At 38.9% G+C, this 25,139-nt stretch overlaps 1 protein-coding gene across 2 annotated transcripts in view; it reads right to left on the bottom strand.

Annotated features, from left to right (window-relative positions):
• Window positions 1-25,139, bottom strand: part of wdr70.L (WD repeat domain 70 L homeolog) — a 194,601-nt gene that overhangs the window by 164,911 nt on the left and 4,551 nt on the right. Inside the window, exons 4-6 of one of the 2 annotated variants that reach the window (XM_041580207.1) lie at window positions 24,663-24,762; window positions 20,960-21,113; window positions 346-405 (exon numbers count right to left, since the gene is read on the bottom strand). In XM_041580207.1, the coding sequence (XP_041436141.1) occupies window positions 346-405; window positions 20,960-21,113; window positions 24,663-24,762 (314 nt within the window). 2 annotated transcript variants of the gene reach the window in all.

The following is a 25,139-nucleotide window of genomic DNA, read 5'->3' on the forward strand; positions in this document are numbered from 1 at the left end:
ATTTTCTGGCTACTCAGGCCCTAGAGCAAATGTCCCTATCTGTACTAAAACCAGCCCTGTCTTTACCTATTTGAGAGTGACCGGAAATAACTTAGTCAGCGAGAGGGCGCCAGCAAAATGGATATCCTAAGGATAACTTCTATGTACCCAGTTCATGTGCCAGGCAGTTTTATTTCAGCCAACTCAAAAAGCATATAAAAGATAAACAGGCCTATCCAAAATAATTATGCATTACACCAAGCATTCTAACCATTTTCCTCTGAACCTGAGAATGGTCAGCTGGAGAAGCCACAGTCCCACATCTGGGGCATAAAATGAGGGTCAAGATATAGCAAGTAAACTTACAGTCTTTGTGCCATGCTGAAGAGTAATTTCATGGGAGTCTGGGATGTCCTTAACTGGATTCTGCAAAATAAAATAAAGTATAAACATTAGTTTACCAGCCTTCAATGTGAAGGATCATATTAATATCATACCCTCAGTTATTAGCCTTATGAGAGAATTAAAGGGGTTGTCCCAAACACTTTTTCAGTTCAGTTGTTTTCAGATTGTTCACCAGAAATAAAGATTTTTTTCAATTGCTTTCCGTTTTTTTTAATTTTTTACCGGTTTTCCAAGATCTAAGTTTAAAATCCCTGTCTCTTGTGTTTAAGTCTGGCAGCTCAGTAATTCAGGTGCAGATTCTGAACTGTTACAATTTGCTCTATTAGTTGATCCATTTGTCAGCAGCATCTGTGGAGTATTAGCAACTATTGTATTAATACTAACTCTGATGTTTCAGTCTGGCACCTCTAGGCACAAACTCTAAACCGTTACAATTTTGCAACATTTAGTTGATACATTTAGCAACTAACATATTAGCAACTATTGTATCAATTCTAACAGCTGTCTTTAAAGGGGAACTCCGGCTTCCAAACCAAAATTTTATAAAGAGGCTCACGTAACACAGAAACCCGTAATATACCCATCACATTTACCTATTTCTTCAAAAAGTATGAATAAATGCCATTTTCTATGCTAAAATTCAGCTGTTTAACAGTTCTTCTCTTTCTGCATCATTTGAAATCCTGGCAGGGAAGGAGGGACTAAACACTGATGTTACAAATTGTAACAATTTCTCCACAGCTTACAGACAGCATGCAGGAACTACATAACCCACAATGCATTGCACTGTGATGTTCCTTTCCTTATTGAAATCACATGTGCAGGGAATTGTGTGGTTTGGAGGATGCAGACTGAGGACAGATGGCTGTTGATACAAAGTAACAGTAGTCAGTCAGCTCAGCAAAGTAGTCAGACAGATCAGCAGGAGAGCAGGGGGCTAGGCTTGGGTAACTGTTCCAAAACATTAAAGATCATGAAAAGGCTGTATATTTTTTAATTGATGTATATTGCAATGTTGCTTGAAATTATGTCTACTTTTCAAAAAGCTTAAGGTATGTTTTTGTGGAGTTCCCCTTTAATGAAACTCAGGGATTCTGCTCAGCAGGGACAAAGATGAGAAATCTACTAAATGTATTCATTCAGAACAATTTATATAGTCGGTGACCCCACCTCAGAGCTGCTTTAGAAGGTGAAAAATTATACTTACACTTCAATATTAGAAAAACAGAAAATAAAAAGTATTTGGAAAAAGTCTTTATTTCTGGTGAACAATCTGAAACCAACTGAACCGGAAAAAGTGTTGGAAGGTGAACAACTCCTTTAGCCAAGGAATATCTGCTCAGCAGGGACAAAGATAAGAAATTTATCAACCAAACGTATCAGAACAGTTACACAGTCGGTGACCCCCCCCCCCATCTCAGAGCTGCTTTAGAAAGACAAAAGAATGTGAAAAATGAAAGTTTACAGGGGTTGAATTCCCCTTTAAAGTCTAAAATAGAATAATGCTAGAAATGCTGTATTTTGTATACTAAACATGAAAACAAACTTACTGCACCAGAAGCCCAATTAAACAAATGATTTATGCTTTCAAAGTTGGCCACAGGGGGACATCATCTTGTAAATTTGTTATACATCTTTGCAAGACCAAGACTATGCACATGCTCAGTACGATGTGGGCTGTTGCATATGCAGACTGTGTTGTCGTGTAATCTAATGTGGATTTTATCGTTTTTTGTATTGTTTAATAGAAACTTTCTCCAACCCTGCAGCAAAATAATCCTTCAACGTGAATCCCAGTTTATCTGTTTAAATCTAACTCCATGATCTTTGTCCCCGCCACTGGAGTTGGAAACATTAAAGAGAATGTAAAGGCAAAAAAAAAAACCAATACGCATCTCTGCACAGTCACCGACTGTTCTACAGGGAAACAAACAAAGCTGCTTGAGTTCTGAAACAGATGGGAAGTAAGGTGGGGGTAGGACATTCCCCCCCTGCCATTCAAAAGTAGGATTGTTTCCCTGCAGAGCAACTAGGGACGTCTGAGGTTTCCTATTCTTAACGAAGGGGGAATTTCACTGCATACAGTCAGGTTTCTAATAAAAAAAACTGTATATTTTTTTTAAATAAGTACAATGGAGATAGATTTCTTTTTCATTAAGTAAAAATGGGATTTTATTTTTTTGCCTTTACATCCCCTTTAATAATTAATGTACTGTGTAAAATTAGTAGGGATGCACCAAATTCAAGATTCGGTTTGGGATTTGGTCTTTTTCAGGTGGATTCAGATGAATCCTTGTGCCTGGCCCAACTGAATCCTAATTTGCATATGTAATTTAGGGGCGGGAAAAGAAATCGCAAGACTTTTTGTCACAAAAAAAAAAAAAAAGTGGAAAAAAATGTTTCCACTTTTTCTTTTACCGCCCCTAATTTGCACATTAGGGGCTGAATCTTTCATGAAGGATTCGGAGGAATCCCTGATAGTGGATTTGGTGTACCCCTAAGAATTAGCATTGCTGAATAAAATAAAACCAGAAAAGCCATAGCGATGATACATGTAACTACTCCATCCAACTAACTAGACGTTCTTTGATCATTCAGCATTCTAGCATTCCAATGCAACAGGGCCCACAGAAAATATGAAAGAACTGGTTAATGCCAGAGACTACTCTAAAGACAATAACTGCTAAAAATGGCCCATTTACAGACTGCTGAGGTCATTTCTATTTTTATAACGGTGACCCTTCTTGCTTATTAAAGCAGCCGTAAATATCCTGAACTAATAAAAGGGCTCCCAGGCCTGTTTCCAAGCTGATATATATGACAGCAGGGTATCCGGTCATTCCTGCACTTAAGGAAACATCAGAAGAAGGAAGAGATGGCCACAATCACAAACAAAACGAACAGGAATCCGACTTCCACACTTCAGCCAATAACAGAAATAGTCGCGACGGGGATAGGAGGCAGACCGTGCTACAAGGTTTTTTTGGCCAGGGTTCTAGAATCTTGTTTACCCCCCCCCCCCCATCACTTGCAGTCCAAGAGGCGTAGAGCAGTGTTCAGACAAATCCATCAGAGACGGCAGGATTAAAACTTGTTGCCTGTTGCATCAATTCTTCTTCTTCGTCTTACACAAAATGTCACTTTCATAATGGGTTGAGATAAGGGTCTTAAAGGAGAAATAAACTCTAAAAATTGATAGGGCTAAAAATGTCATGTTTTATATACTGAACTTATTATTGCACCAGCCTAAAGTTTCAGCTTCACTCGACAACTCCACCATATTTTCCGCAAGCTGCGGGTTCGGGGCACAGCACCCGGACCTCAGACGACAAGCGGTGAGTGTGCTTCTGACTTTTAAAGACTGTATTTGATTGAGCGACAGTTTCAGGGCAGTAGCACCCGAACCAAAGCAATTGCTTGGTGAGCGAATTTTAAAAATAGTGAAAACGGAATAAAAAAACAAAATAGCGACCAACCTCTTAATTAAATAATTAAGCTTGCAGCACCTGTAGAATGTTGGTAAAGTTTCAGCTTGTCAATAGCAGCAATGATCCAGGACTTCAAACTTGTCACAGGGGGTCACCATCTCGGAAAGTGTCTGTGACACTCACATGCTCAGTGGGCTCTGATTGGCTGTTGAGAAGCTAAGCTTAGGGGTCGTCACTAATTATCCAGCAGAAAATGAGCTTCCCCTGTAATATAAGCTGATGCTACAGGTTTGCTGATTATTAAATTCTGATGCTAATTGCACTGGTTTTTGTGCTGCCATGTAGTAATTATCTGTATTAATTACTAATCAGCCTTATATTGTGACATTTATATACTATGTGCACTGCATATTTTGAGTCAGTCCCTAAGCTCAGTAAGTGACAGCATCATGGAGCATGTGCAGTGAATCAGCAGAAAAGAAGATGGGGAGCTACTGGGGCATCTTTGGAGACACAGATCTTCCCTGCTAAAGGGATTTGGTTGCCTCGGTACAGAAGCCAAAAACATAATGTACAAATTTCTAGCCACTTCTTTAGTTTAACTTTCCTTGTCCTTTAAAGAGGTTGTTATCCTTTAAACTAACTTTTAGTATGATGTAGTAGAGAGTGATATTCTGAGACAATTTGCAAGTGGTTTTCATTTTTTATTATTTGTGGTTTTTCCGTTATTTAGCTTTTTTTTCTTCAGCAGTTCTCCAGTTTGCAATTTCAGCAGACTGGTTGGTAAGGTCCAAATTACCCTAGCAACCAATGTTGTTACAAATTAAGTTCGTAACAACACGCCACCTGTCGGTCATTTTCCCACCAGTCTGACCACCAAGTAGTCAAGGAAGTTGTCAGGAGAAAGAAAGAGGCTGCTCTGATGATCTTCTGCTTAGGAAAAAAATTAGAAACTTATCTCAAAATTCATTCATGATAACAGTACATGTATCCTTTAATATCGTGGAATTTAAAAAAATATATATATAATGAATTTACATTTCAAAAGTTTTTAATGGGGTGGTTAACCTTTAAGTTAGCTTTTAGTATGTTATAGAGAGGCCAATTCATATTCTTCATAGTTATTGAACTATTTGCCTTCTTTGTCTGACTCTTTTCCAGACAAATGGGTGTCACTGATTTCATCTAAAAACAAATGCAATTTCTATTCTATTTGGTGTGCTTATGTGTCCATTGCTAAATACAAATGATCTGACCATTCAGACAAAAATATACTTAAAACATGATGTACATTGTATAATGTGAGAGAACTTTAAGGTCCCATATACATTGTAGGAGATACATATCTCATATACTGTGTATAGGTGTTCATATGTTTGTGGCTTATACAGATATGCAGAAAAATAGACTAGACTTTAAATTGCATGTAGTTATATATACATATACCCCAACTTAGTTCATTGATAAAGAGAAAAGTAATAAATATTTAAGGAACATAAGATATTGTGCTCTGTATGTTTGATGTATGCACCCTTCCATCATACAGCACGGCAGGATCTATTGGTTCAAGTGTTGATATTATTAAGTAAAAGTTGATTTCCTTATGTTAGGGCAGATGAAAGGGTAGCTATACTGGACTTCACAAGTCTTATACAGGTATAGGATGCGTTATCTGGAAACCCATTATCCAGAAAGCTCTGGATTATAAAAAGGCCATCTCCCATACACCCAGAGTTTTAAAAATGATTTTCTTTTTCCTTGTAGTAATGAAACGATACCTTGTACTTGATCCCAACTAAGATATAATTAATCCTTATTGGAAGCAAAACCAGCCTATTGGGTTTATTTAATGTTTAATTGTTGTTTTAGTAGACTTAAGGTATGGAGATCCAAATTACGGAAAGATCCCTTATCCGGAAACCCCCAGGTCCCAAACATTCGGGATAACAGTTCCTATAGCTGTATAATTAACCCATAATTATATTTGGGCACAACCAGGTATAAACAACCATGGAAAATACAGACATTTTTATAACAGTTCACAGTCACTGGCACCACGAGCTACAATTCACTGGGTGGGTTCACAGCGACACCTACTGACCACTGAATCATACAGAACCTGCTCAAGTGCTGCTTAATATTTTAACAAGGTCATTAAGACAGAAGATTAACCCTTTAATGAATGGTAAAATGTTAACTACTATGTTTTTTAGATTGGTATATTTCTATATTTATTGCAATTTATATACTGTAGTACTATTACTGCAACTTGCAGGGTGCATTTAAACCAAAGGGGAATAATACAATAATAGAACATACAGGTATGGGGATCTGTTATCTGAAAGCACATTATCCAGAAAGCTCTGAATTATGGAGTGGCCATCTGCCATATACTCCATTTTATCCAAATATTCAACATTTTAAAAAGGATTTCCTTTGTAATAATAAAACAGTAGCTTGTACTTGATCCAAACTAAAATATAATTAATCCTTATTTTCTAGTGAATGTATATAGGTATGAAAAGCCAAATAACAGAAAGATCCATTATTTGGAAAACCCCAGGCCCCAAGCATAATAAATAAAATGAATAGAAGGTTCCATACCTGTATATACAATTACAGGTCAAGAATAAATGCTTAGTTATAAGATGAAGAAGGCCCCTGCCCTATAGAGCTTACAATCTAAGTATGCTTATAAAGAAACCAGAGGCAAAGACTTGCTGCCACTATAAATTGGAAATTCCATGTTCCCACCCATACAGTACAATAGCTGCCTTGAGCAGTTGATACATATAGAAATAATCCTGCAATTTTTGCTTCCACGTGCTGCATTTTGCAACATTACAATTGCACGCAAAGGACATATAAAATAAACAGCCATGCCTGCTCATGTGCCACCTTTTATGTTGTGGGGTACACACTAATGCACAAAATGCACATCAGCTCAAAATTCTATGTTGGCAATATCTGGGCCAATTTGAGTGTCTGGAATTCTAAAATGTATTGGTGGTAGAAATTATGGCAAATTGCTCTGAATTTATACACTTTTGTAAATAATGTTTGCAACGTTTTTCTAATACAGGTATGGGACCGGTTATCCAGAATGTTCGGGACCTGGGTTTTCCAGATAATTGATCTTTCCATAATTTGGATCTTCATACCTTAAATGTACTAGAAAATCATGTAAACATAAGATAAACCTGACAAGTGGATTTTGCTTCCAATAAGGATTAATTATATCTTAGTTGGGATCAAGTACAAGGTACTGTTTTATTATTACAGAGAAAAAGGAAATCATTTCTAAAAATGTGGATTAATTATCTAAGGGAGACTAACTTTTCATAATAAGGAGCTTTCTGGATAATGGGTTTCAGGATAACAGGTCCCATACCTGTACTTCTCAAATTCTCATGGTGTGTATTAGAACACCTGTCTTGTAACTGCTGCAGCAACTTAGTGAATACAAACTGGTTGGTTTGTTCAGTCAGTCTGCTCACGAACAGCAAAATACTATGTGACACGCATGCAACATCAAATAAACACTGGTTAAAAGAAATTAACAGCGAATTCTTATTCAGAGAGGGCTTCCCTTTCTTGGGAAAGATCAATGAACCCAAACAATGGTAAGGAAGAAGCTGATGGCAGCTAAGGCCGAGCAGCCCAGAACTTGTAGAAAGCAGACTCAGCACAATAAAAAATAAAATAAAGAATATTTTATGAACAGAAACCTATAGGATAAGCCACACAAGTTTGCAAGCAGCCCAGCTACTCTGTGGATTCTGTGCTAGAATCAGGGGTTCTGTGCCAATGAGGAGAGTTGAGAAACTTGCCTCAGGTGGCAGCATCCCACTGGCTACCACTGGAAATTAGGCTCTTCTAGTGCAGAGAGAACAATTGTGCTTCTCTGCGCTAGCAACCTGGACACCCCAGGCCTCCCTGGACCCCCTCCAGCACCAAAAAATGTGAGAGTGGAGGCGAGGGTGGTCTTTTCGAATATTTTGGGGATCCCTCACTCACTGTATATAGGGTATCTCAGACAGAGTAGCAGCCCCATCAAGCTACAAATCTTCCAAATCAGCTTCAATTAAACTCTGGAGAACCACAGCAATTCAAGGTGTCTTTATTTTTCACACAACTTGTGCTTGTTGCACCTGATGAAGGGTATCTATATCCGAAACATGTTGTGTGAAAAATAAAGACATATTGAATTGCTGTGGTTCTCCAGAGTTTAATTGAAGCTGATTTGGAGGGGAGGGTGGGCGGTAGCCGCAAGCTGGCTTGGGCGGCAAAGGGGCTAGAATCTCCCCTGACTAGAATTTCAGATCAATGGAAAGCTATGGGGGAAAGCCATACAAGTTTGCAATGTGGGGGGATTGCTTGTGAAGCTGAAGAAAAATATTTCACACTGAGGGGCATATTTATCATGCTGTGTAAAAAAAATGGAGTGAAGCATTACCGGTGATGTTGCCCAGAGCAACCAACCAGCAATTAGATTTCAACAAAAAAAAAAAAAGCAAAAGGTCTGATTGGTTGCTAAGAGCAACATCGCCGCTTTTTACACAGCATGATAAATAGACCCCTGAATGTATATGATTCTGTAAGGCTGCAGTCTATCACAGAGTCTATGTGGCATCTTTGGACTTATTTGATCCTTTGGCGCTTGGACATTTACAGCTACTTCACTGCTCCTTTGTGGAGTTTGCTTTTTACAGCAGATATAGCAGCCTTGGGCCTTTGCTACTCCCAGCAGGAAGTGACATCAGATATGGCCTCCTCAGGCCACTGAGGACACCTATTACAATAAAAGTACCAAATGAGTGATATTATTCTTGAGCTTTCCCCTGTGAGATACTACAGGCAGATGAACAGTACATCTTTATACAGATAATTACTGAGCAACACAATCGGTTGTATCAACATTAGCCTGGACTTTTTTAACCCTTCATGGGCTAGACATTTAGTGACAAAGAGAAACAGTGCCATTTTTTAACAGTGTGGCGTGGCACGGAATACACGCTCCTTCTATGAAATGTCCATGTAAACAGCAAGTGAGAAAAGGAATTCACAATGTGCTGAAGCCCATCCGTTTCACCAAAATCCCACTTCACTATTCATCTCCCTGACTCCTGCTAATTCCTTCCAATAGAGGTAAACAATGGCTTCCAAAAGCCCAGCATGTATTGAAGCGGAGTTATATAAACACTTTTGTACTCGTGTAAACACGGACTAGACACTTTAACGCATGCTTCCCTGACCACGGAAGCTTCATCTACTGACCCGCAATGCTCTAACATTTACAGCATCAAGGCCCCTCTCATTCATTCAGATTCAAGCTATAAGCCCACACAAAGCATATTCCTGTTATCTTGGGGTTCCCACTGTTGTTGCCAATTGTCACCCCCCTATTCTCAATCCAACTGGCAATTTATAAATACATAGGAGTGACACCAGTCCCATTTATGTGGAAGCCATGTGAATAGATATACCCCCACTCGAGTGAAGAATTTAAAGAATTACAATTTTAGCGCTTCCCCAACAACCAAGGGGTGCAACTACTGTTTCAAACTTTATGTGGCTCAAGCACAGGCACTAAAGGGGTCTAAAAAGGGCTATAGGATCTTAAATGGGTGGTTCAACTTTAAGTTAACTTTTTGTATGTTATAGAATGTCTAATTTTAAGCAACTTTCCAATTGGCCGACATTTTTTTAGTTTTTGCCTTCTTCTTTTGACCCTTTCCAGCTTTCAAATGGGGGTCACTGACCCCATCTAAAAATTATATGCTCCATAAGACTACACACGTATTGCTACAGTTAATACTACTTTTCTTTGCTCATCTTTCTATTCAGACCCTCTCTCTTATTCAAATCATCATCATTAATTTATTTATATAGCGCCGACAAGTTACGCAGTGTTTTACCTTAGTTATAACAAACGGGGAATAAATGGTGAATAACAAACAAGGGTTTACAGAGTACAATAGGATTAGAGGGCCCTACTCGTGAGAGTTTACAAACTAAAGGTTAGGGTATGATTGAGACATTAAGATTTTAGAAACAATTTTGTGATTTATGATACAGCAATGATTGATTTAATCAGTGCATGGTTGCTACAGTAATTTGAACCTTAACAACCAGATTGCTGAAATTGCAAACAGGAAGAGGTGAAGGTGAACAACCCCCTTGTACCAGACGTTGCATTTCTCAGCCTGCGGAGAAACACAGATGAAGAATCTGCTCCTCCGCTGCAGTTTGATGTGCCTGCACCCGAATACAATGCCTCGCTCCTCTGCCTGCAATGTATTCGGGTGCAGGCACATTGAGCAGCAGTGGAGAAGCAGATACCCAGTCTGAGTTTCTCCACAAACCGAGATAAAATTTGTTTAAACTGAGCATGGTTATCGTTCTACTCCAAGTTGAACAAGTGTTTGTATGATTAGTAGTGATGAGTGACATCTTTTGCCACATTTCGCCCATAGACTCCAATGGGTGAAAAAAATTGACGCTCATAGTATTTTGGCAAATTTTCGTCATTTCGAGAAGCAAAACAGGTCAGATTCGCCCATCACTAATGATGAGCAAACAACTAAATGACAGCAAAGAAGGAAATTGGTCCATTGAACCTCTACACATCTGAAAGTAACAGCAATCCACATAGATCCTACCCTAACATAAGTCTTTTTGGCTTGTTAGTAATTGAATATGAACCCGAATTTGCATATGCAAATCAGGGAGGAGGAAGGAAAAAGAATTGTTTTTCCTTCCTTATTTTGTGATGAAAAGTCACATGATTTTAAGGATTCAGATTTGGTTCGGCCAGGCGGGAAGATTCCAAATAATGCTGAAAAATGCTGAATACCGAACCGAATCCTGGATTCAGTGCATCCCTGGTGCATATTTTTAAAAATTCTAATATAACAAAAAGCCATCACGTTAAAACAAGAAAGCTTGTAGCAATTTTTATTCTACTCATCATTTCCAATGGGTCTGCCAACTCTCAAAAAAAATGGTTTAGATTTTGCTTAGGTCAACTCCCATTGACTTATACATTAATTTGCCAGCTTTTAGATGCCACATTTTTACATTTGAGGTTTTCAGATTGAATGAATCAAAAAAATTTGAGTTCTGAATTTGTGAGTTTTAGCACACAAAAAAAGAAATCAAATTTTAACATTGATAAATCAGTCCCTTTTTGCTCTCTTTTTTGTGCTTCTTGCAGCTTGTACTGGTCTTGTTGCTGTGGAAATCAGATCTCCTCTAGACAATACAGGTCTAGAGTCCTAGACTCCTGCTACAGCTTGCCAAAAGTCAGAACCTCAAGTGCAGAGAATAGCAAGGAACAGACAGTATACTGCTTTCAGCAGAATTACAAATAACTTTAAAGGCATTGAAACATTTTGAATGGAGGAATATTGTAAAAGTTACTATGAACTATCTCCTTAAATGCGATGGCCTAAAAGAGTTTAGAACTTTTGGTGGTGACCATGGAGCGTGAAATTCAAATTGATCAGTTTTACTTCTTTGATCAATTCATAGCATAATTAAGGGACTACCATACATATTAATAACAATACAAGACATTGGCCACCCTCCAAAGGGGAACAGCAGAACTCATGTCAATTCAAGTTGCTTTTTGAGAAGGGAAAAAGCTCAGATTGGACGCAATGGCAACAGATTCTGACACAAATGCACTCATGGGTGAACACTTAAAAGTTCACAAATTGACATGAACATTGCACCCACATCAGTGTGTTTCACTGATGAATAAATCATGGCTGTGTACTGGTCCCAACCAGCAGATGTTTGGGGAGGAATTAATTCCATTTAGCAAACACATCTGCTTCCAATTCTACTACTGATTTGATTGGTTAATTTCTCAGACCGCATTCAATTTCAAATATTAATGTATTAGCTGGAGAACATTTATGTGCTTGCACAGGTCTGCCCCATATCCAGTGTCAAAACACACAAATCATTGGATCTGAAGCAGCCTATCAAGTATTGGATTCTCACATAACCAAAAACTAATTTACCCGATGACACTACAGTTTAACCCAAGCCAAGTTTTCTCATGACCAAAAGCCCCGGAGTCTGTTTGTATGCTGGTTTGATTCCAAGCAGAGCCTTACAAGTGTCATTTATTATGGACTGGAGAGAGGTGACAGTTTCAGAGAGTTACAGTGGTCAATATGTGATATGATAAGAGAAAACAACAGTTACTTGGATTTTTTATTATAAAATCTTACATTACATCCTGCCCTCTCTCTCGATCTATCTGGACAGGTACATACCTGCATAACAAAAGGCCAAGATAAACAGAATCATGAGTGAAATCCCACATCTCCCAAAAAAACACAAGGACTTCCAAATTTCCTGTTCTGCAAACTTGGCGGGAGGATGAACCGAAATATTTTATCATTTCCCTTCTCTGCTGAGTATTCTGTTTAATGGAACACAATAGAATCTAAACAAAGGGCCATTTTTCACTGTGATAGAATCAGTTTAGGAGCGGGTGCTACACAGTGCAAGAGTACAGAAGGGAACGCCCTGCTCTATGGCTATGGTATTTTTAAAACAGAGAAAAGGGTTTTTTCCCAATTGTGTTTCTAAATGAGGATGGGAAAAGCTTTGGCCCACTGTAAGGTCGTTTCCTGGGGATGGGTCATGAAGTGCTGCGTTTATGGCAGGTCAAGTAGTTCAACCAAGAAATTCTTTGGAATCTGCATTTCTGTAGATCTGAAATACAGAGAATTGCTTTCCTATACTGAAGGAAATGTAAAGCCTCAAAATAAATGAATGTAAAATGTAAGTACTTCCACATCTTACACGTTCATATTTTTTTTCTCGTTTTCACACTTCTAATATAATGAATCTGAAATAACAGCACCACCTATTGTTCATTTTGGCACACTGAACATGGCTGGCAGAAAATTAAGTTAGCGAGAAGAGAAAGTCTCATGATGTTGCTCATCTGAGCAGGGCAACATCACAAGACTTTCCTCTGTTCCCCAACTTTACTTTCTGCTGTCCAATCAGCTGACATGAACAGCAGGTGTTGCTGTCGGTCTAAATTCGTTATATTAGCAGTGTAAAATCTCCTAATATCTTGACAGAGCACTGTAAGCAGTTTTACATTTAATTGTTTTACGGATGCACCAAATTCACTACAGTGGAACCTTAATTTTACATCCCCTGAATTTAAGTTTCCCCTGATTTTGCATTGTTTTTTGTGGTTCCACCTATATATTATGCATAATACATTTCCCTGATTTTACATTTTCCTGGATTTTACGTCCCCTAAAAAATGTAAAATGGGTATTTGGGGATTTTGGATCCTTTGTGAAAGATTCAACTGAACTGGATCCAGACTCTAATTTGCAAAAAAAGATGCAAAGGAAAAAAAAGATTTTTTTTTAAAACTTCCTTGTTTTGTGATGAAAAGTCATGTGATTTTAAGGATTTGCTTCGATTTTGCCGAATCCTGCTGAAAAAGGCTGAATTCTTGCCAAATACCGAACCAAATCCTGGATTCTGTGCATCCATAATTTGTTTAAAAGGTTTACGCTTCCATTAAGGTTATACATAGACAAAATGATTTATTCTACAGAATAAATACATTTATTTGGTGACCAAAACTAGCCATGCATGGCAGGATACATTTGGTAAAATGCACATGTGCAGGTTGTATGGAAAACATATTTAAAATGAGTTAGAGCACTACATTTAAAGGTGGTAGTTCTAAAAAAAAAAAAAAAAACCCAAAACAAAAACCTCCAAGCTCCTTTACTGACATCTAGTGGGCACTCCAATTCTGGAAAAAAATGTTTTTTTTTGGTTTTTTTTAATGTTCGAACAAGCCTGCTTCATTTGTCTACATTCGACCAGTTTTGTGTTCAAGGCAACAGTAATGGTTAAAAAGATTCTTTGAATCAGTAATAAAAAATACCTATATAACTAAGAACAACAGCAAACATAAAACAGCAGACCCGGATTTTACCAGGTTTGGAACGATTCTTTTTCCCAGTGCCATATGAACAAACTAGGATTCTTTTATTCTACAGTTTTTGACGCAGACCTCTGGAAAACATAAAACCGGGGTTCTACTATAATTCTGGGCTGTTGGCGAGGTAATAGCTCCATTGCTTCAAGACAAAATGCTTGGAACCCCTATTTCATTCCCATTCATCTGAACGACAATTGGCATTAATCTCGGAGCACTCATAAGTTTAGCAACTGTCATCTGGCAGTGTTTGTGGGTGCCAAATACTGACAGCAGTGCACCCTTGACTGTAGGTTATTGTCATTCAAATGGGGAGCAATTCTGAGCAAAACAGGCAGACTAATGGACGTTATCTGCAGCAGACAGAATCTAACTGAATGCAGAATATTAATACATATTCAAGAGGCTCTATACTTAGTTTTTATGCAATTAAAACTTGCTTCCAAGCCTGGAATTCAAAAATAATCACCTGCTTTGTGGCCACTGAGAGCAACATCCAAGGGTTTCGAGAGCAACATGTTGTTCACGAGCTACTGGTTGGGGATCACCGCTCTACATCATACTAAAATTTAACTCAAAGGTGAACAACCCCTTTAAATTTCCATTTGGGAAAGGTTAAGCAAAACTGGAGAAACAAATGACAAATATGTAAAACAGAGACATATATGGTTTATTAAAAATTTTCTTTAAAAATTAAAATTTTCCACTCACATTTTTGTCATTCTTTACAAGTGTTGCCCAGTTGTATCCAGGATAGGAGTAAAAAGGCCGGCGTTTTACTCCTATCCTGGGTACAAATTTTTAATAAAGCAGATTACATGATATAAGTCTCTGTTTTATATGTTGGATCACATGGAGTGACGGAGGAGGAGAGGAGCACAGATATTATTATGTGCAAGTTAAAGACTACTGTCTTGTAAGTAGGCAATTTAGCCAGTTTCTGGTGGAACTATTAATAACACCATGCATGCATGCTGAGAGAAACTAAGTCACTTAAAGGGGAATCAAGCGTGATCTCCTAATACACATGAAAAAAGGAATATAAAAGGGGAAGGAATATAGCACACCATAAATTCCCCATAAGAACACCTGGGGGCCCTTTTACTTAGTTTGAGTGAAGGAATAGAGGAAAAATAGTTTGAATTTGGAATGGTCGAATATGGCTACTTTGAACTAAAAATCGTTCGACTATTCGATGGTCGAAGTACTGTCTCTTTAAAAAATTCTTCGACCCCCTAGTTCGCCACCTAAAACCTACTGAGGCCAATGTTAGCCTATGGGGAAGGTCCCCATAGGCTTCCTAACAATTTTCTGATCGAAGGAATATTCGATATTCGAAGTCGAAGGATTTTACTTCGACGGTCGAATATCGACGGTTAATTAACCCTCGATATTCGACCCTAGGTAAATGTGCCCCCTGGTTTTTAATTACCTATTTGGAAATACTACATTATATATTTTTTCTTTTATTTCTGGTGTTTGTTTGTCTCCGCAGCCAGAGGCGCTGATCCATTTTGTATATATATGTGAAGCATTCTACACTTGAGAAGCAGGATCGGCAGTAAATTGGACTAAAGGACTAACTTTTTTCCACCTATTTGCATTTTTTGCATTTATTACATCAAATGACAAATATGACAGTTTCTTTATTAATTAAAACTTGCCTTTTTAATGAAACTTAGGTCACAACAAAAATACGCAGCCTGCAGTGCAGGATTCATGTCCTTGTAATATAGCATACATATAGCAGGCATTTTTTAGTAGCAGTATGCACAAAATGTCGCTGTCTTAAATATATTGATAATGGGTTGAGTGCAGAGGACTCTTGTATTTGACTATATGTATTTTGTGGTCACACCCTCATTGCACCCCCACCTAATGTTTTTAAAAAATAGTGGTGAGCACAACTTTCCCTTGTTTGTTATAGTTCTACATGAGCAGTGACCAGCTCTATGTTGTAGCTCCCACCCCTCCCAGCTATAGTCAGGTGATCCCACTGGTGTCTAATAAAAGGGCAGCCAAGTTTGGAAGTTTTACTTTGAAATCAGCAAGTAAGTTGCAGGTAAAACCTAGTCCCTTTGTAAAATGTATAATTAAGCAATAGAATTCTTAATGAATCAGATAAAATTGAGCATAGGACTGGCCAGATATGGGATGACTTTGACGTAGTTGTTCAGCTTAAATATATTGCAATATATGGACAAACAATCCCTGTTTTGTTTAAAGGGTAAGGCATTTTTTAGTAGCAGTATGCACAAAATGTCGCTGTCTTAAATATATTGATAATGGGTTGAGTGCAGAGGAATCTTGTATTTGTCTATATGTATTTTGTGGTCACACCCTCATTGCACCCCCACCTAATGTTTTTAAAAAATAGTGGTGAGCACAACTTTCCCTTGCTTGTAATATAGCATACATAGAAAATATATCAAGTCATCCCTTTACATAACGTTGCAGGGATCTGGGAGCTAACAGTCTAGCAGAGCAGATCTCTTGAAGTGTAGGCCATAAGTTATAATGGCGCTGCTGCAGTTTAAAGACTGATAGAGCCTTTGGAAAAACATAATGTACTATAACAAGATAATTACAAAATAAATCAGAGCAGGGAAGGGTTTTCCTAGTGTATAGCTGAATATATACATCTCCAGGCACAAGAGCCAGCATTACTGTGTGTGGGCAAGAGAGCAGACATAATATTATGGTGCCCCATCATTTATATACTAGCGCTATGTTTGGAAAAGCAAAAAAATGTCAGCAATTGAGTAGGCAGATCTCATAAACGTGGCTCTGTCTGCACTGGACTCACATAAAAGCTTTACACTTGGCACAAGCCAATTACCACCCGCACTGCAAATATTTTATAGGGTTTCTCTTCCTGTATGTTATGAATTCTATACATAGGCAGATAATTAGGGTGATTTATTATCATCGCTAGAACTGTTATTACACTTTAAAGACTACAAAACTGTAGAAAATACACCATGTCCCTTGGAAGAAAAAAAAAAAAAAAGTTAGGGAGGTCATATTTTATTCATTTTATTATTATTGAAACAAAATTAACTTTTATGAGGACTGGCCCAATTAACCCCTTAGGATACACGCCACTGACAAAGAACAGAGGGGACACTTAGGGGCAGATTTATCAAGGGTCGAACGGTCAAAACTGTCAAATTCGACTAGGGAGTTATTCAAATTCAACTTTTTTAATTAGATTTTCAAGATTTATCATACTCTGGACTTTTAAAGGGGACCCATCACCCAAAAAAATATTCCAAATCCTATTTTATCACATTAGCCAAAATTACTTTAATTACACTGTATAAATGATTTGAATTTTGTTTCCTTCAGTCTAGGATGTCCTAATTACAGCAAGTAAGTAGGATCCATATTATGGATGCAGTTATTAAGACAAGCCTTGTTATCATCTCAGAATCTTGTTTGTGCACCAGAACTGGAGACCTGATGTCCATCCCCATGCCCTGGCTACACAATTAAATGGTTAAGAGAATGGGAGGAATGTGGGGAGTGCAGTTAAATCTAGTAAGTGCCTAAGGCATAGTGGAGGGACAGGCAACATTTGATTGACAGTTGAGATTTTTAAATGAGTTTACAACGGCTATAAATGCTTTAATAAAAAAAAGAAATTGGATTCCATGTTTAATTTAAAAAGGACATTTATTATACAGTTTTTTACGTCTGGGTGACAGGTTCAATTTAAGAACTCAAATTCGACTATTTGCCACCTAAAACCTGTCGAGTTTTAAAAAGTCGATTTTATTTAAAATGCATTTCAATTGGTCGAATTTCGAATTTATGGGAGTTTAGGGGAGTTTTTAAAAAAAAAAACAAAAAAAAAAACTCATGAATTCAAAATTCAACCTTTGATAAATGTGCCTCCTAGAGGAGGTTAAACGGCCTAGTCCATGTGTGGGACACTGTGCATGCACTTCATTCTAGAAGAACAAGAGACAGCTCATACTTGGGGAACCTTAAGTGTAGTAGGAACTAAATCAAAGGCTGATGCTCTAAAAAGTCCAGTTATGGTGAACTTCACCAGCAAAAAACAATCACCTTTGGCTTGGGTCCAACCAAAGTCTTACTGCACAAGATTTCCACTGCCTCTGCGAGGGTAACCCAATGTGCCAAACATACACTAATGGACAAAAAGAAGCCAGGCATTGTTGGACAGGTTGGGTGACACTCACAGTTAAGAAGATATCAGCAAGTTATGTTCAAATTCCCGGATATCAGATCAGGGAATGCGGCTGATAACTAGGGCTGGGACAGAGAAAAGAAGAGATGAGGCAAGTAGTTGTCAAGCAAAAGTGACTCAGGAACAAAAGCAACCTTGACCTCCATCTGGCAAACATCATCATTTCTGACAATAATAGCCAATTGGCTCATTACACAGGCTTCCATTATAGACAACTTTTTTTCGGGCACAAGAAATGGTCAACCAGACTTGTGTGAATCCAACTAAAAATACTTGAGTATCTTAAAAGGGATACTGTCAATTTTTTTCCCCAAAATGCATCAGTTAATAGTGCTGCTCCAGAAGAATTCTGTACTGAATCCATTTCTCAAAAGAGCAAACAGATTTAATTTTGAAATCTGACATGGGGTTAACATATTCTCAGTTTCCCAGCTGCCCCCAGTCATGAAGCTTTGATAAACTTCAGTCTCTCTTCACTGCTGTACTGCAAGTTGGAGTGATATCACCCCCCCCCCCCAGCAGCCTAAAAACAGAACAACAATGAGAAGGTAACCAGATAGCAGCTCCCTAACACAAGATAACAGCTGCCTGGTAGATCTAAGAACAGCACTCAATAGTAAAATCCAGGTCCCACTGCGACACATTCAGTTACATTGAGTAGGAGAAACAACAGCCTGCCAGAATAGACTTGCTGATTCAGGAAGGACATATATTATGGTAGAGTGAATTATGTGAAGTGTAATTTAGAAAGAAACTTTAAAGGAGAAGGAAACCCAGTGGGCGCAAAAACCCTCCCCGCCTCCCCTGTGTTGCTTCCCCTCCCTCCTCCCCCTGGCCTACCTGTCCCGCTGGGCAAATGCCCCTAACTTGTTACTTACCCTGCTGCGCACGCGGAGTTCACAGATGCCATCTTCTTCCTGCTTTGCCCAGCGTTTTGGCGCATGCGCAGTAGGAGCATTACGCCGTTACGGATCTACTGCGCATGCGCCAAAAGTCACAAAGTCACAAAGTGTAGATGCGCAGTAGATCCGCACCGGTGAAATGCTCCTACTGCGCATGCGCCGGTCAAAGCAGGAAGAAGATCGCGTCTGTTAACTCCATAGACTGGACCTGCGCAGAAGGGCAAGTAACAAGTTAGGGGCATTTGCCCAGCGGGACAGGTAGGCCAGGGGGGAGGAGGGAGGGGAAGCAACACAGGGGAGGCGGGGAGGGTTTTTGCGCCCACTGGGTTTCCTTCTCCTTTAAAGTGGCCAACTGGCCTTACAAGTGCAGATTTAAGATGCTGAACTGGTCACTTCAGACTGAGTCAGCAGCTTTTCTCACCGGGTATTGGGCCCAACGATGGGCTTGCCCAGCTGATATCTGGCCGAGTATCAGTCATGTTTCAAAATACCCTCAAAAGAGGAATGCATTGATGTTGATGCGGTCCGTGTTTGATGGGTCAATGTAGGCTCCAAGGGATAATCTGACTATTGGCCCTAGTGTGTCAGGTGGTATGGCTGAAGGGGGATCAAGGCAATGGGGTATATTTATTAAAGAGTGAAGTTAGAGATTGCTGAAATCCACTAGAGTGAAATTCCGCCAGTCTCCATTCATTTCTATGGGATTTTGAAAGGCATATTTATCAAAGGATGAACCTTCACTTTTACCCACTGAAATATTCTTTTAAAAATCCTATAGAAATGAAAGGAGAGTGGTGGAATTTCCAAGACTGTGGAGATCTCTAACTTCACTCTTTTATAAATATACCCCAATGATGGGGCCCTGAAACCCAATATTTATTATTGTTCAACTATCCTACAAGGGGACCAGAAATTGCATCACTGATGGTAACCCTGTGTTTCAATGCCTCGAATGAAATTCGGTCAGGTTTGAAAAACCCCTGGAAATAGGAGCACATTGGCATGTTGATGCTGTCCTGTCACTGTAGGCCCCAATGGATGATCTGTTCATTGGCCCTAGGATGTCAGGTGGTACAGCTGTAGGAAGGGTCAAGGCAACGAAGGGGCCCTGAAAACCAATATTTAGCATTCTTCAGCTATCAGAAGGGAGAAGACCGAATTTTGCAATTGCACCCCTGATGTAACCCTGCGTTTCAATAAAACCCTGAGCCAGTGCTCCCATCAACAGAAAACTGCACTGGCCCAGGGTTCTTCCAGCGAGCACCACGGAGCGATCCTCTTCCGGCTTCGTCTTTCCTAAAACTTCCCGGGGCAGATGCATGCAAAGTAGAATGAAATAGCCGAATTTTTAGTTAGTTTGGCTTTTCATTCTACTAGGCATGCGCAGCCGCGAGAAGAAAGAAGAAGCCAGAAGAGGATCGATTTGAGGTGCTTGCTGGAAGAACCCCGGGCCGGTGCAGTTTTCTGCTGACAGTAGCACCCGCCCGAGGTTTCAGGTAAGTCTATACAATCACTTGGGGGTGACTAACATTTGGCACCCCAGGTGGAAGAAGACTTTCCTTCTCCTTTAAGGTGGCCATAGACACACCGATAATACCGTGCATACAAATTTTAGAAGCATATTCAGTGCGTGTATGGTGGGAGATGAGCCAACCGATATCGGCAAAAGACTTGGATATTGGTTGGCTTGTTGATCGAAAATTTTGACCGGGCACCTTTGAAGGCACCTGAACATTGCCCATTGTTAGTGCTGAATCAGCAGATACAGGTAGAATTCTATTGTTCCTACCTGTATAGCTGATGATTCAGCTCTACACACTGTTTCTTGGAGAGATCTTTTCCAGGAAAGATAGTAATTGTAACGTCTACGGCCACCTTTATCCATATGTCATTTATGTATTTAGCTTAGGCGCCCTCTATATTTAATTCTTTAAATAAAAATGCCATATTGGAAAAATAAGTTGGTTATTTAGTAATGACAAAAAGAACAAATATTTATTCATAAAAATAGAGTAGAACTTTTCCTGATACTTACATCATCGTCTTCATGCTCTTCATCATCCTCGTCATCACTGTCCTTGTACCCAGGGGGGAGTGGAGGGCCAATGAGCTCATCCCCATGATCTCCAGTGACATTAGGAGGTAGAGGAGGACCAATTAACTCATCATCTGAGCTGTCCTCAGAACCACTACTAAACAGAACAAAGAAATGAATTAAGTCAGTTCTGGAAATGTAATAGTCTTTTGTCTATACACATTGTACCTGATATGGTTCATAATAATCTATTTACCTATTTAAACCTGGTTTGGTGATGTGCGGGTTGAGAAAACCTGGACCCGCAGCCGCTTCCCCCCCCCCGCTCCATTTATAGACCCGCGCAGCCCTGCCAATGACATCACAAAAGAGGCGGGGCAGAAGCAAGTCTATAAAACAGGAAGTCGGCAGTCTAAGGTCGCGGACGGGGAGAGCAGGCAGAAGAGCTGAACCCACCCATGACCTGCAAGAGGAGCAGCGTGGTTGGCCCAAAACTGCCCAACCCACGGGTTAACCTGCGGGTATTGGGCCAGCCCGAACATCACTAACCTGGTAAGTAAACAACCAATAGAAGGTATTGCCTTAACACTGCAGAAGAAACATGAAACCCTAATAAATGCTACTTTTAAATATATATATTCATTATTACAGTTGTAAAGATACAGCTACTGGTTCCCACTAATGCCTCAGACAGTCCTGCCAATGATGCTCAAGAGATCAAGGCAGCTGCCACACTGTTTCTCAGTGTAGAAGAAACCAACAGGAACAGAGTATACATGGCACCTTAGAGTGATATCATGCTTAGGCACCATGTATATTCACTTCTGATTGGCTCATGTAGCACTGAGAAAATAGTGTGGCCTGAGACAAGTTCAATTTCTTGAAAATTGTACTCAGGCCTGCCTAAGGCAGTGGAGGAAACCGTACCCTGTATCTTTATAAAAGCAATAAAAAAAAAATATAATTAATAAATATTGGAAACTGGGTTTTTTAGTGTTTGTTCGGGTGGCTCGCCAATTGAAAATTTTGATCGGGCAACTTTGAAGGCACCTGAACATCGGCCATTGTTGGTGCTGAAACAGATACAGGTAGCATTCTATTGTTCCTACTTGTATATCGGACGATTCAGCTCTACGCGTTCTTTCTTGGAGAGATCTTTTCCAGAAAAGATCATTATTGTAGAGTCAATGGAAACTGGCTTTATTTAGGGATCCTAGTAGAAACCATCAACTCAATGGGATGACAGCAGTCAAGAACCATTATGGGCAAATTTAGTGCCTTTAATTACACAACACCCATGGAGCTTCCAATCAATACAATAACACTTGGTTGTGCAGGAAACAGCAGGAAATAAACAGCAGAAAATGGAAATTACCCTGTAAAAAAATCAATCATTGCAAAAAGTGTGTCTGAACATATGCACCAATAATCACTCTACATTGGTTTAATAAACATCATCGTATATGAACATTGTATCCAGGGAAGGTTCCTACCTCCAGCACTTGTAACCAGAGGTCATGTGATGGTTTGATTCACTTGATAAGATGGGAAATAAGTATAAGAAAGGTTACCAGGCAGTAACCAATCAGAGGCTTGGGGATGCACATGGGTCATAGCTGTTTGCTTTTGAATCTGAGCTGTATGCTGAGGATCAATTAGAAACAGTAATGTCCCATGTGGCCCCCCCCCCTTACAGTCACTGACTAACTCAGAGTTAGAGAGCTGAAAAGCAGGAAATAGTGTTCTGGCTATTATGTTACACATCCAGTCACTCCAGCCTTTATACATTACATTTTTGGCTAACTAACTATATTAGAAATGTTTTTATTTTGTCTATTTACTCTGTTTTTATTTTTACACTGAATTGTTCCTTTAAGGACTGCACTACATTTAAAAGGACATGTCAACCCAAAAAAAAGAAAAGAAAAACACAATGCGAATTTATTAAAAATGTTTAAGTTCTTTATTTGTAAATGTATTTTCTGTTGAAAGCAGCATTTTGACTCCTGGTCTGTCAAGACAGGTCTGTCAATCTGCTGTTTTGTGTTACATAATTTAAAAAACCAGAGCCACCAGGGCAAAAAATAAAAAGGACAAACACTGCTTTTAAAAACAATAATATATACAAATAACTTTTTAAAAACAATTAGAAATTTGTAATTAATGTATATTTAGAACTAGGTTTTCTTTGATTTGGGAAACAACTATTTTTGGGTTGACGTGAATGACTACCTTTTTGCAAAGTCTTACCAAAATGACAAAACACTTATATTTATATATAAATGATTACAATCTGTGCTTCCATGATCGTCCTGTTTGGGTTACCCCACTTGAGAAGCTGGTCCATGATGCACACAAAGAGATCAGTAGCAGGGAAGATTAAGGACAGCATGGGGTTAAAGGAGAGCTAAACCCTAAAAATGAACACAGCTAGAAATGCCGCATTTTATATACTGATCTGAATGAACCAGCCTAAAGTTGATTAGTGGGCTCTGAGCAGCTGTTGAGAAGCTAAGTTTAGGGGTCGTTACAAATTATCAAGCAGAAACTGAAGATGGCCTGTAATATAAACTGATGTTACAAGACCGATTATTCATTTATGATGGTAATTGTGCTGGTTTCTGTGCTGCCATGTACTAATAATCTGAATTATATTTTAATCAGCCTTATATTGTGACATTTCTATTCTATGTGTACTGTATATTGTGAGTAGGTCCCTAAGCTCAGTAAGTGACAGCAGCACAGAGCATGTACAGTGAATCAGCAGAAAAGAAGATGGGGAGCTACTGGGGCATCTTTGGAGACACAGATCTTTACTGCTAAAGGGCTGTGGTTGCCTTGGGCCGGTACAGAAGACCAAACCATAATGTACAACATTTTTAACCTATTTCTTTAGTCAACCTTTAGTTCTACTTTAAATGCATTTACTTGGGGGTGCCAAACGTTGGAGGATCCATAATCCCCAGATCACCTAACACTCCAACACCATATAGGCAAATGAATTGGCTCATGAAAAAAAAAATGCCAAAAGTGTGTGTGACAGTGACTTTAGATTGCAATTTACTAAAACAGGTATCAAATATTTAATCAAGTGAGAAGCTGCTAAAATCTGGCATCATTAATGTGAACTATTCCCATCATAGCATATTTGTTAACCTTGTTACATTCAGTACATAGTTATAAAATATGGTTCCACTAAAAAGCATGTGGCGGACACTAGGGGGCTGATTTATTAAGGATGATTTTTTTTTTGGTCAAAACTCTCAAATTCGAATTGTAAGTTATCCAAACTCCATTCAAGTTTTAATTCGAATTTCAAGGTTATCATACTCTGGCCCTTTAAGAACTCAGATTTGATTATTTGCCACCTTAAACCTGATGAATTGCTGTATAAGTCAATGGGAGAGGCCATTGGATCATTTTGGTGATGTTTGCAGCCTTCCTGACACACTCAAATCTAGTTTTGACGATTCAATTAGTCTGAGCTGAGAAAATTCGATTTTATTACTACATTTCAATCGGTCGAATTTCAAGTTAAAGGGAGTTTTAAAAAACTCAGATGAATTCGAAATCCGACCCTTGATAAATGTGCCTCTAAGGATAACAGGCAAAGAGTGCTTGGTAATGCACGTGGATGGATAAAGTAGACCATACAAACAATTTCAATCTTAAACAAACGTGATCAATTTAAATTTTCTATTACCTGGAACCTGAAGCCTTGGTTTTTTTCTGCCCAGAACTGGAAGGTGCGCCTTTAATGACTGGACTTTTATTGGAGAGCTGCTCTTCTTTCTCTCTTGCTTCTGCAATGAGTCAAAAATAGATGGATTGATATTCTTTTCAAGGCAGCCCTGGTACTGGGATTCCAAAACAAATCAGTGCTTCAGTCAATGTAATTTCCATAACCTTTTTAAATAATAATTTATTTGAATTAATCTGATTGAATTATTATTTAATCATCCAACCATAAGAACACAAACAAGACAGCAATCATTATCTAGGTTGCTACTGGGGATGCACCGAATCCACTATTTTGGATTCGGCCGAACCCCCGAATCCTTCGTGAAAGATTTGGCCGAATACTGAACCAAATCCTAATTTGTATATGCAAATTAGGGGTGGGAAGGGGAAAACATTTTTTACTTCCTTGTTTTGTGACAAAAAGTCATGCGATTTCCCT

The sequence above is a fragment of the Xenopus laevis genome, chromosome 1L (genome assembly GCF_017654675.1).
Source record: "Xenopus laevis strain J_2021 chromosome 1L, Xenopus_laevis_v10.1, whole genome shotgun sequence".
Taxonomy (NCBI): domain Eukaryota; kingdom Metazoa; phylum Chordata; class Amphibia; order Anura; family Pipidae; genus Xenopus; species Xenopus laevis.